Source organism: Mandrillus leucophaeus, unplaced genomic scaffold (genome assembly GCF_000951045.1).
Source record: "Mandrillus leucophaeus isolate KB7577 unplaced genomic scaffold, Mleu.le_1.0 Scaffold41, whole genome shotgun sequence".
Lineage (NCBI taxonomy): Eukaryota > Metazoa > Chordata > Mammalia > Primates > Cercopithecidae > Mandrillus > Mandrillus leucophaeus.
Genome location: NW_012104365.1, coordinates 5,371,090 through 5,381,847, shown reverse-complemented (window position 1 = coordinate 5,381,847; position 10,758 = coordinate 5,371,090). Strand labels below are relative to the sequence as shown.

The following is a 10,758-nucleotide window of genomic DNA, read 5'->3' as shown; positions in this document are numbered from 1 at the left end:
TGGTCTGTGGAGATGTGGTCCTGTGGGGATGTGGTCTGTGGGGATGTGGAAGGAGGTGAGTGGGGCGGGCTGGAAGGGGCTGGGGTGAGTGGCCCAGTTGCACACAGTGACCTTGAGTGACAGGTCCCACCTGCTCAGGTCATGAGGCACAGTCCTGGAGAGGCCACCCTGGCCAGCAGTGGAACCCACTTATGTGCCGGGGCAGCTTTGGTGGCTGTGTGTGCTCACGTGGGGGGCCTCGTCTGCAGAGGGGCTGCCCCCAAGGGCCAGGAGGGAGCAAGGCAGGTGGGCAGAAGGAGGCTCCCCGTGCCTGCCACACCCGTCCTTAGCTGGGGGAGCCTGTGAGGCCACTGACCTCCTCTCCAGTTTCCTGCTGGAGATGTTTGCGGCCTTGTCCCCACATCCCTAGGTCTCCTCAGAGTCCCCATCCTGGGCTCAGCTGCCTCCAGGGACAGGGCACTCGCCCCCTCCAGAGGTCGCCCATCCACCATGTCTCGCCTTGGCCCTGTCCTTGTGCCAGTGGCTGTGGATGAGGAAACCCAGGGCCAGAGACGGACACCAAGGGGTCACTGGCCCCCTTCCTCTCTCTGTGCCCTAGGACGAGAAGAACCAAATGATGACCACGAACGTATGGGTGAAGCAGGTGAGTGGGAGGACACTGCCCTGCCCTGCCCTGGCCCTGCCCCTGCCCCAGCTCTGCCCTCCCCCACACCCCTCACCCTGCTGCCCTGCCCTGGCCCTGCCCCAGCCCTGCCCTCCCCCACACCCCTCACCCTGCGGCCTCCCCCGCCCCACCCCGTCCAGGAGTGGCATGACTACAAGCTGCGCTGGGACCCAGCTGACTACGAGAACGTCACCTCCATCCGCATCCCCTCCGAGCTCATCTGGCGGCCGGACATCGTCCTCTACAACAAGTGAGTCCCCTGGGGAGCTCTGCCAAGGCCCAGCCTGGCCCAGCAGGGCCTATGCCAGCCCCATCCATGCCAGCCCAGGTCCAGGAAGGAAGAAGCAGGAGCAATGGAGAAACTGGTGGGGGTTGAGGAGGGAAGGGTCCCTCCAGGCCAGCAAAGAGGCTGAGGGCATCCCTGGGTGTCAGCACTGGAGCTTCAGAGCCAGAGGCGCCTGAGAGTGGCTGTGGCACCTGGGCACAACATCCCTGCCTGGACCAGTCCTGAGGCCTGGGGGCTGGCTCCTGACCCCGGACGTCTTTGCCCCACCCTTGATGACTGCAGGAGAGCCCTTTTGGGCTGGAGTGCTTTTCACGGTCAGACCCCACCCTGGGATTTCTGGGAGAATAGTGTGGGCCGCAGGGTGCCGTGGAGAGGGGTGAGGAAGCCCCAGACGGCTCCCATACCAGCAAGGCCGCTGCTTGCTCTGCACACTCAGGCCCTGCCCAGGACAAACATCACACCAGGTCCCCAGCAAACAAAGCCTCAGGCTGGGCCAAGCCCGTGTCAGGCTTCTGGGAGGCCAAGATGAAGTCCGGTCATGGAAACGGGTTTCCTGTGCCTGGAAGCCAGGGCAGCGTTGCCAGGGATTGGCCGTGGCAGACGGTGGCCTCCAGAGGCTGCTGTCCTCCAACTTGTCCTTCCCACAGATCTGTGCCGAGGGCCCTGCGCCCGGCAGCCAGCACTCTCTGAGCTGAGTCCTCCAGGGACTATCTCTCGCGACAGGCTCAGGGCCTGGGCGCGGCAGGGTCGAAGCTCCCACAAACAAAGCAAATGGAAGCTCTTCCTCCTCTCCTGTGCCGGCCATCTGCCCACAGCCCCTTCCAGGCCCCAGGGCGCCTGCCTGACCTACAAACGCTGCTGCATGATTAAGAACCATCGGGCTCCTCTTCCAACTCAATTGATTCCAGTAATGGCAGTGGGAAGGGGGGTGAAAGGGGGCCGGAAGCTCTTCCAGGGTGCATTAGGGGAGGTGGTCAGTGGTGAGTGGGTGGTGAGTGGTCTTCCCTTAGTACAGGCTCCCTGCCCCCTGCAAGCTGCCCAGCCACCTAGCTCCCCGCCACCAGGACCGTGCACCGAATCCGCCTGTGTGACTCAGAGGGACATATTTCAGGGAGAAGTGGAAATGCCCAGGATGGGCCGGGCAGAGAAGCAGCTCTGGGTGCCTGTACACAGCCCTCCAGGAATGCAGCCCCCAGGAACAAAGCTTCTGAGGACCATAGCCCCCACTGTGACCTCAAACCTCCAGGACCACAGCCCCTGAGTACTGCAGCTTCCACACCCTTACCAGGACCATAGCCTTCCAAAGACTGCAGCCTCCACCAGGTTCACAGCTCCCCCAGGACCACATTCCCTGCCAGGACCCCAGTCCCCCCAGGACCACATCCCTGCCTAGGGCTACAGCGCCTCCCGCAGAACCGCAGTGCCCGCAAGGATCACAGTTCTCGCCTGACCACAGCCCCCTAGGACCGCAGCCCCCCAGGACCGCAGCCCCCGTAGGACCGCAGCCCCGCCTAGGACCACAGCTCAGGAGAGGGGGGTGTGCTGCCACCCCATGTCCTCCTGGGTCTCCTCCTCACCACAGCCTGTGGGAGGTAGTGGGGTAACCTGTGGGATACAGTCGGGTGACCCCAGTTTTCTCTTCAGGGCTGGGGTTGTCACCGAGGCTCTCTCTGGACAGGACCTGGGGTTCCTGGAGTCGGTGCTTGTGTTGGGGTCTACTCCCACTGAGGCCTGTTTCTGGGGCAGCAGGTGACCGTGGCTGGTGGCCGGCCAGGCCGCAGGGTGGGAGGCCTCAGCCCTTCTCTGGGCTTTGGCCACCCCCAGTTGGGGGCCCTGCTGTCCACTTGGGGCTTCTCTAAGATTGGCCCTTTGGGGCAGGAGCCCAGAAATCCCTGACCTGGGGATCGGGGTGGAGGGGACAGAGGGTCTCATGCCACCCTGTGGGCCCTGGAGCAGGAACCTGGACCTGCCAGACTGGGCGGCTCCTCAGACCCTGCCTGCTCCTAGGGTGCAGCGTTCCAGAACCGGCTCACAGCTCGGTGGTTCAGCCCAAACAGGGTTCTCCTCAAAGGCTCCCCAGAGGGCGGCCGGAGCCAGGGGTGGGCAGGGCAGGGGAGGGAGCAGCAGTGACGCGGCCCAGGGATGCTGTGGGACCTGGGGGCTGGGGGACCTGGCCCTGACCTTGTCCCGTTTCCTGTGGCGCGGGTGGAGGCCCCTGGGAGGGGGGCCCTGCCCAGAGTGACCTGCACTGTTCCCAAGCACAGCCCTGAGCCCCTGCAGCATGCGCGCTGAATGGAGTAGTCACCCGTTTCCCGTATGAGAAGGTTTCCGTTTGTGCCTCAGAAGGTGGAGAGCGTTGGTTTTTGGAGAGATGGGCGGGGGGGAAGGAGCAAACTTGAGCCTGATTCCACCCAGACTGAAATCGGGGGCCAGGCTGTGCTGGGCCGGAGCTGTGTGGAGATGCAGCTGGTGGCTCTTCCCGGGTCTCCCTCCCTCTGTAGGGCAGCCGAGCGGCAGCCCAGCCGGCGGTGTTGGCTCAGGACCAGTTCAGCGGGGCAGAGCCTCAGCACCGACCGAGACCGTGGGGGGCCAGGGCGCCATGACCTGGAGGGCAGAGCTCCAGCAGGGGCAGCTCCACAAAGGGAGGGTCCCTGAGGGTTGGGAGGGAGGTTGAGGTGCAGGCCCGGCCCTGGGACTCCTGGGCAGGCACAGAGGAAGCTCAGGGAACAGTGGCCAGCTCTGCCCAAGTACCTGGGGAGGCTCTGGCCTTTGAGCAGGCTCTCAGGGAATGAGACAGAGGAGGGATGGGCAGGGGTCCAGGCAACTTGGCAGAGGTGGGCAGAAGGTGTGTGGCTGGGCAGCCGCTCCCCGGGACACGTCGTGCCCCACCGTCCTCCACAGAGCTGAGCCTGGCCCCACACCCACCGACGCTGTGGATTTAATGGGGCCTCAGGCGTCCCATCGGTGGGGACTTCTGTGGGTGGGGGGTGGGGGGTCAGCTGCTTCAGGCCGGAACGTGCTCCTGCAGTGTGTCCTACCCAGCCAGCCACTGTCCATGGAACTAGGGGCTGGGTCTGGGAGCTCTGCCTACCAGGAGGAGTTCAAGGGACATCAGCCCCTCGCTCCATTGCTCTGTTGCCCACCTGGGCCTGTGGACAGAAGACCCATGTCCTCAAGGCAAAAGAAAGTCCAGAGCCAGTGGCTCGGATGTGGCCCTGGAACTGGGCAGTGCATATGCAGCCTCACTGCATTGTCCCTGGGTGGCCAGAGCACCTGTCCTTGCCTCTGTGGCCCCTGGTGTCCTCATGCTCACACACCGGCAGGTGGCCTCCAAGTCCTTGGGGTTAACGGCAGAAGCTGGGTGAGGAATTCCTGTGGTGGCCCGGGGTGCTGCTTGGAGGGGCAGGGACGTGGGGACGTTGTGTGTCCCAGGAGGTGTCGCTGGAAGACTAGCCCCATCCCTGTGCCACTCACGGGTAAGAAGAATCAGCAGCAGCAGTGACTATGTGTGTCAGACACCTGTAGGTCCCTTCCTGTTCTCTGAACCACGTGCTACCCCAGCTCAGGGATGATAAACTGAGGTGCGCGAGTAAGTGAAGAGATGAGCAGTGTACCTGGGCAAGGCTGCCAGCCTTTCTATGCTCCTGTGATGTGAGAATGCCTCTGTGTGTGGGCGTGGGCATGGATGTGGATGTGGACGAGGATGTGGATGTGGGCGTGGACGTGGGCGTGGACATGGATGTGGGCATGGGTGTGGATGTGGACGTGGGCATGGACATGGGGGTCTCACTCCCTTCGATCTTCCTGCCCAGTGCTGATGGGGACTTTGCAGTCACCCACCTGACCAAGGCCCACCTGTTCCATGACGGGCGGGTGCAGTGGACGCCCCCGGCCATCTACAAGAGCTCCTGCAGCATCGATGTCACCTTCTTCCCCTTCGACCAGCAGAACTGCACCATGAAATTTGGCTCCTGGACCTACGATAAGGCCAAGATCGACCTGGTGAATATGCACAGCCGCGTGGACCAGCTGGACTTCTGGGAGAGCGGTGAGTGGGTCATCGTGGACGCCGTGGGCACCTACAACACCAGGAAGTACGAGTGCTGTGCTGAGATCTACCCAGACATCACCTACGCCTTCGTCATCCGGCGGCTGCCACTCTTCTACACCATCAACCTCATCATTCCCTGCCTGCTCATCTCCTGCCTCACCGTGCTGGTCTTCTACCTGCCCTCCGAGTGCGGCGAGAAGATCACGCTGTGCATCTCCGTGCTGCTGTCGCTCACCGTCTTCCTGCTGCTCATCACCGAGATCATCCCGTCCACCTCACTGGTCATCCCGCTCATCGGCGAGTACCTGCTGTTCACCATGATCTTCGTCACCCTGTCCATCGTCATCACGGTCTTCGTGCTCAACGTACACCACCGCTCGCCGCGCACACACACCATGCCCGCCTGGGTACGCAGGGTCTTCCTGGACATTGTGCCGCGCCTGCTCCTCATGAAGCGGCCGTCCGTGGTCAAGGACAATTGCCGGCGACTCATTGAGTCCATGCACAAGATGGCCAGTGCCCCGCACTTCTGGCCTGAGCCGGAGGGGGAGCCCGCCGCCACAAGCGGCACCCAGAGCCGGCACCCGCCCTCGCCATCCTGTGTCCCCCTGGATGTGCCGGCTGAGTCTGGGCCTGCCTGCAAGTCGCCCTCCGACCAGCTCCCCGCTCTGCAGCCCCCGGAAGCTGAGAAAGCCAGTCCCCACCCCTCGCCTGGACCCTACCACCCACCCCACAGCACCCAGGCACCGGGGCTGGCCAAAGCCAGGTCCCTCAGCGTCCAGCACATGTCCAGCCCTGGAGAAGCGGTGGAAGGTGGTGTCCGGTGCCGGTCTCGGAGCATCCAGTACTGTGTTCCCCGAGACAATGCTGCCCCCGAGGCGGACGGCCAGGCTGCCGGCGCCCTGGCCTCTCGCAAGACCCACTCAGCTGAGCTCCCGCCCCCAGACCAGCCCTCTCCGCGCAAATGCACCTGCGGGAAGGAGCCCCCTTCCGTGTCCCCGAGCGCCACGCTCAAGGCCCGCAGCACCAAAGCACCTCCCCGGCACCTGCCCCTGTCGCCGGCCCTGACCCGGGCGGTGGAGGGTGTCCAGTACATCGCGGACCACCTGAAGGCCGAAGACGCAGACTTCTCGGTAAGTCCCGCCCATGGCTGTGCTGGGCGCCTCTGGCCCAGATGGAGTCGGTGGACACCCTCCGTTCCTGGTGCGTCATCCAGGAGCTGGGCCCAGGCCTCAGGCTGCTTTGCTTTGGGGTACAGGGCGTGGCCCCTGCTGCAGCAGCCTTGCCCTGAGCTGCTACGTGGCTGCAGGTCCCAGGCTGAGTGGGGCAGGTGGCCCCGAGGGGCTGACACAGGGTGGATCCTGGTGCCGCCTCCGGCTCTGGGACACACTGGGCCTCGCAGATGGCAGGGTGAGGGGCCACAGGCGGCGTCCTTCCAGCACAGCACGGGGGCGCTCTGGGAACTCCAGCCCAGCGATGCCCAAGTCTCCAGAACGCAACAAGGCACTGCCAAGTCCCTTTCCCCAGGGCGTGCCTGTGCCTGCCCCGTGGGCCTCCCTAGGGCCCCTCCGTACCTGGGGCCTGGAGGTAGGGGGCTTGGAGAAGATGGGATGGGATGGGCTGGTGGCAGGAGAGAAGGATCTGGGACAGGAACACAGCCCCAAGACCGTCAGCCCCACGCGGCCACGCTGGGGACAGGGGTGGGAGAGCCATGGGCTGGGGGCAGAAAACACAGGCCGTACTGCTAAGGCCCCCCGGGGCCCTGGGCCAGCCCACCTGCCCTCACCCTCACGCACCAGGCACCGGCCGCACAGCGGCCTCCAGAGCCGTGGTTTCTGCTAAGTGGCAGCCATGTCCGTGTTACCCGCGGCTCTGTGGTCTCCTACCCGTTCCCTGCAGGAGAGGCCCCGGGGCAGAGCCAGCTTTGCCTGACCCTAGCACCAGGTAGCCTCCCTGTTTCCTTCTGCAAACATTTGCTGTCTGTCGCAGGTGGGGAGGCGCAGGGGCCAGGGTCCACAGACAGGACAATGGGGCCGGATGAGTGGGGCACGCAGGCGGCCGAGGGTCTCAGCCTCAGCCGTGCAGCCCGTGACGTCCACAGCGACAACTTGGCATCTGTCCTGCCATCCGCCTGCTGTCGCCGGCACCTCCCGGCTCTCGTCCCAGTGCCAGGGCCTGGTGCCCTCAGTGGGCCGCCTCCCTCTGAAGGGGCCGCCTCTGCCAGGATCCCAGAGCGCCATCCTCGATGGTTTATTAGGACGCATCTGGTGCCTGCCCCCACTAACTGAGTGAGCCCCAAAGCAAGGGGCACATGCTCCACACCCCTGAGAAGTGAGGGAGTCGCTTGCCCCACACAGCCACCCCCACTGAATCCCAAGAAGCTGCAAAGCCACCTGCACGTTCCAGAATGTTCTGGGGTCACGAGAGCAGCCTGGAGAAGTGTCAGGACCCTGCTTTGCTGCCAGCTCTTGAAGCCAGAGGCAGCTGTGCCCAGGCCGTGCCACTGTGGGGTCTGATGCTTTTAGGTGTTTGATCAAAACGGCCCTGAAGCCGGCAGTAGGTCTGAGCTCGGCGGCCAGCGCAGCCTGGGCCCCCTCCAGCAGCCTTGCGGGCCGATCGCTGCCGCTGCCTGACCTGGTTCTGGGCTTGTGGGGAGCAGAGCTGACTTCACAGGAGGCGCCTTGGGGACAGAGGGAAGGCTTTGGTCTGTCGCCGCGTTTCATCTTCAGGGCGGATGGAACGCGGCACACAGAACCCAGGGAACTAAAGGCACATGGGAAAGGGCGAGAGGGTGGCCGCGTCCCTCCCCCAGAGCCGAGGCCTGAGCAGGACTTTATTTATAAGTGACCCCGTTTGCCTTCAGGCTTCCCGTAAATAAATACGGCCATTTTGGTTCCGTTTAACACGATCAGGACACCCGGGATTGCTGCAAAAAATCAGAGCAGGAGGTAGCACTGTCCCCTCCCATCCCTCATCATCCACAGGCCCGGGACCCAGGACACCCTCATGGCCTGGCCCAGAGGCAGCTCGTCAGCTTGGGGTCGTCTCAGGTCCTTCTATACAGTAGACCCAGAGACACGGGACGGGGGAGCCACAGACGCGGGACGGGGAAGCCAGAGACACACAGGACAGTGGAGCCAGAGACACAGGATGGGGGAGCTGGGGACACAGGACGGGGGAGCCGGGGACGCAGGATGGGAGAGCCAGAGACGCGGGTTGGGGGAGCCAGAGATGTGGGACAGGGGAGCCGGGGCCAGGGAAGTGGCCAGCTGCATGAGTACCTTTAGCTGCACACAGCAGCTGTCTTGAGAATGGCTTCCCGACTCCAGGCCTGACCGGGCCACTGCCTCTGCCGTCCCTAGGCCTCTGCTCCTAGGGGTCACCCAGGGTGGGGTCCGCCCTGCATCAGCCCCAGGAGTGTGGGGTTATATGCCGGACCGGGAGCCAGCACCCACTGTCCCTGTTTAGATGTGTAACCGCAGCCACCCCCGATAGCTGTGCACCTCAGTGTGAAAATGGGACGGGCCAGGGGAAGCTCGAGTGAGAGATCGCAGACGGCGGTGGCTGTGCGGGTTCCGTGTGTGCTGCTCTCGTCCGCCCTCTGGCCCCGGGTCCTCCCTGTGGAGCATCAGCTGGCAATGCTGCCCACGACCAGTGTGTGGGGTTAGGCCCCGTTATCCCAAACCCAGCAGGCTCCCTGTCTCACCCTGCTCAGTGAGACTGTGCCCCCACCGGGCCTCGTTTTCCCATCTGCAAAACGGGGAGGGGGATGGGCCTCCATGGTGCGCCTCCCAGCGCTGGTGAACTGAGAGCAGACCCCCCACGGGGCGCCTGAACCCCCCTCCCCCCGTGCCCCCTTCCTGAAACGCAGACTACCTGCTGAGAGGTGGGGGCGCTCAGGGCACAGTGCAGAGCCTGTCTCCACACAGGGGTCTGCCCAGCCGGAATTCCCAGGGTTCCCAGGTCCTCCTGCCCTGCACTGTAGTGATGCCGCCCCCTGCAGAGCACTGGCTCTCCCGTGCACCCCGATTCCTCCCCTTGGTGCAGGTGTGTGCGGGATGCACCGGCAGCCGTGGCTGCCTCGGGTGGAAGGTGGGAGGTGGGAGGTGGAGAAGCTGCCGCCGGCGGTGCCAGGGTCCTGAGGGCTCTCCCGTGGGCGGCCGGGCCTGTTGGAGTGATGGCGTCTGTGCTTGCAGGTGAAGGAGGACTGGAAGTACGTGGCCATGGTCATCGACCGCATCTTCCTCTGGATGTTCATCATCGTTTGCCTGCTGGGGACCGTGGGCCTCTTCCTGCCGCCCTGGCTGGCTGGCATGATCTAGGAAGGGACCAGGAGCCTGCGTGGCCTGCGGCTGCAGCACACGGGGTCGGCGTCCATGCGGCCGGCCTGGGGCCGGGCTGGCTCCTCCCTGGACTCTGCAGGGCCACACGTTTGCCACATTATCCTTCCTGTTCTGTGTCTGCTGTAAGACGGCCTCGGACAGGGACACAGCCTCTGGGGAGACGGAGTGCGGAGCTGCTTCCAGCTGGGCTGAGGCCCCAGGAGGCAGCGGCTTGGAGCAGCGCCTTCTACCTGCGGGACTCGGGTTAGGTCCAGTGCAAGTCTCCTGAGCTCCCCTGCAGGTGGGACTCCCTCCTCCCGGTCCCTCAGCAGACCCGGCGACGGTCCCGACTGCCCCGAGGGGCCCTTGAAGGGACTTCATGCTCCTTCTGCCCCAAGTGTCCCGTCTTCTGGAGGCCTGACCACCTCTCCCACCCACCGTGTCCTGCACCTGTGTGGGCCTCAGCTTCTCCCCCACGGTCTTCGGGCCTCGCTGGCCCCATAAGCGTGAGCCAGCGGCGCTCCAATCTCCTTCACTAGGAGTGGGTCCGGGCAGGGATTGTGTTCGGCTGTGTTTTGGGTAAGTTAGAACTCAAGTCTTGTGCCCAAGGACCCTTGGAGAACAGAGCTTTGTGGAGCTGGTCCCGCGTGGGGAGAATCGGGTGGCAGGCCCTCCACGGGGGACAGGAGCACCCAGCCCCAGAGAGTCCTGAGACCAGGGCTCTGCCTTCCCGGTGTGGGGCCAGGGCTCTGTGGCAGGTGGCCAGGGCTCCACGGGGGCCTAGTGGCTCTGGCCCCGGGATTACTTCTGTGTTGTGATTTCCCAGGGCTGGGAGGGTCCCGAATGGAGCCCAGACCCGGGCCCTGGTTCCCCCAGGACCCTGAGGGTTTCTACCTTGGTGCACAGCCCGGGAGATCCGCCCAGGGCTCTGGGTTTGGGAAGAAGGATTTCCCGTCACAGTAGCCTTGGGGAGCTGGTGGGGGCATCCCTGAGAACCTCCACCCGGGAGATGCTGGGACCCTCGGGGCAGGAAGCTCCTGAGAAACCTCGTGGGGGTCAGGGAGCCCTGGGGTTTCCACACAGGCCTGTGCCCTCCATCCTGGCAGGGCAAGCAGGGCTAAGCAGGGCTAAGCAGGGCCTCACCCCTGCAGGTGGTACCCAGAGGTGGGGGAGGCCTGAAGTGTCTCCAGGCATGACCCTGGAGCCCGGCAGTGCACCCCCTGAAGACGGCGCACCTGGCAGGCCCCCAGCGTCCCCAGGGGCACACTTCCCCCGGGGGGTGGGCACAGGCTGCCCCACCCCTCCATGATTCTAAGGGCTCAGAGGGGCGGGGCCAGGGCGGCGTGTCCCTTGCCTGCGAGTGACGTTGGTTCAGGAAGGCAGTCAGGAAACCTCCCACTGAGTGGTCCACATTCTGCCACCCCTAGACCCCATC

General features: G+C 64.6%; 1 protein-coding gene across 2 annotated transcripts in view; it reads left to right on the top strand.

Annotated features, from left to right (window-relative positions):
• CHRNA4 (cholinergic receptor, nicotinic, alpha 4 (neuronal)) overlaps positions 1-9,989 on the top strand; it is a 13,126-nt gene extending 3,137 nt beyond the window's left edge. The window contains exons 2-5 of one of the 2 annotated variants that reach the window (XM_011992397.1): positions 599-643; positions 805-914; positions 4,763-6,134; positions 9,198-9,989. In XM_011992397.1, coding sequence (XP_011847787.1) covers positions 614-643; positions 805-914; positions 4,763-6,134; positions 9,198-9,323 — 1,638 coding nt within the window. In that variant the 5' untranslated portion in view covers positions 599-613 and the 3' untranslated portion in view covers positions 9,324-9,989. Of the gene's footprint in view, positions 1-598; positions 644-804; positions 915-1,224; positions 1,327-4,762; positions 6,135-9,197 lie in introns of those variants that run through there. The other variant, XM_011992398.1, reaches the window with a different exon arrangement.
• Positions 9,990-10,758: the final 769 nt, after the last annotated feature.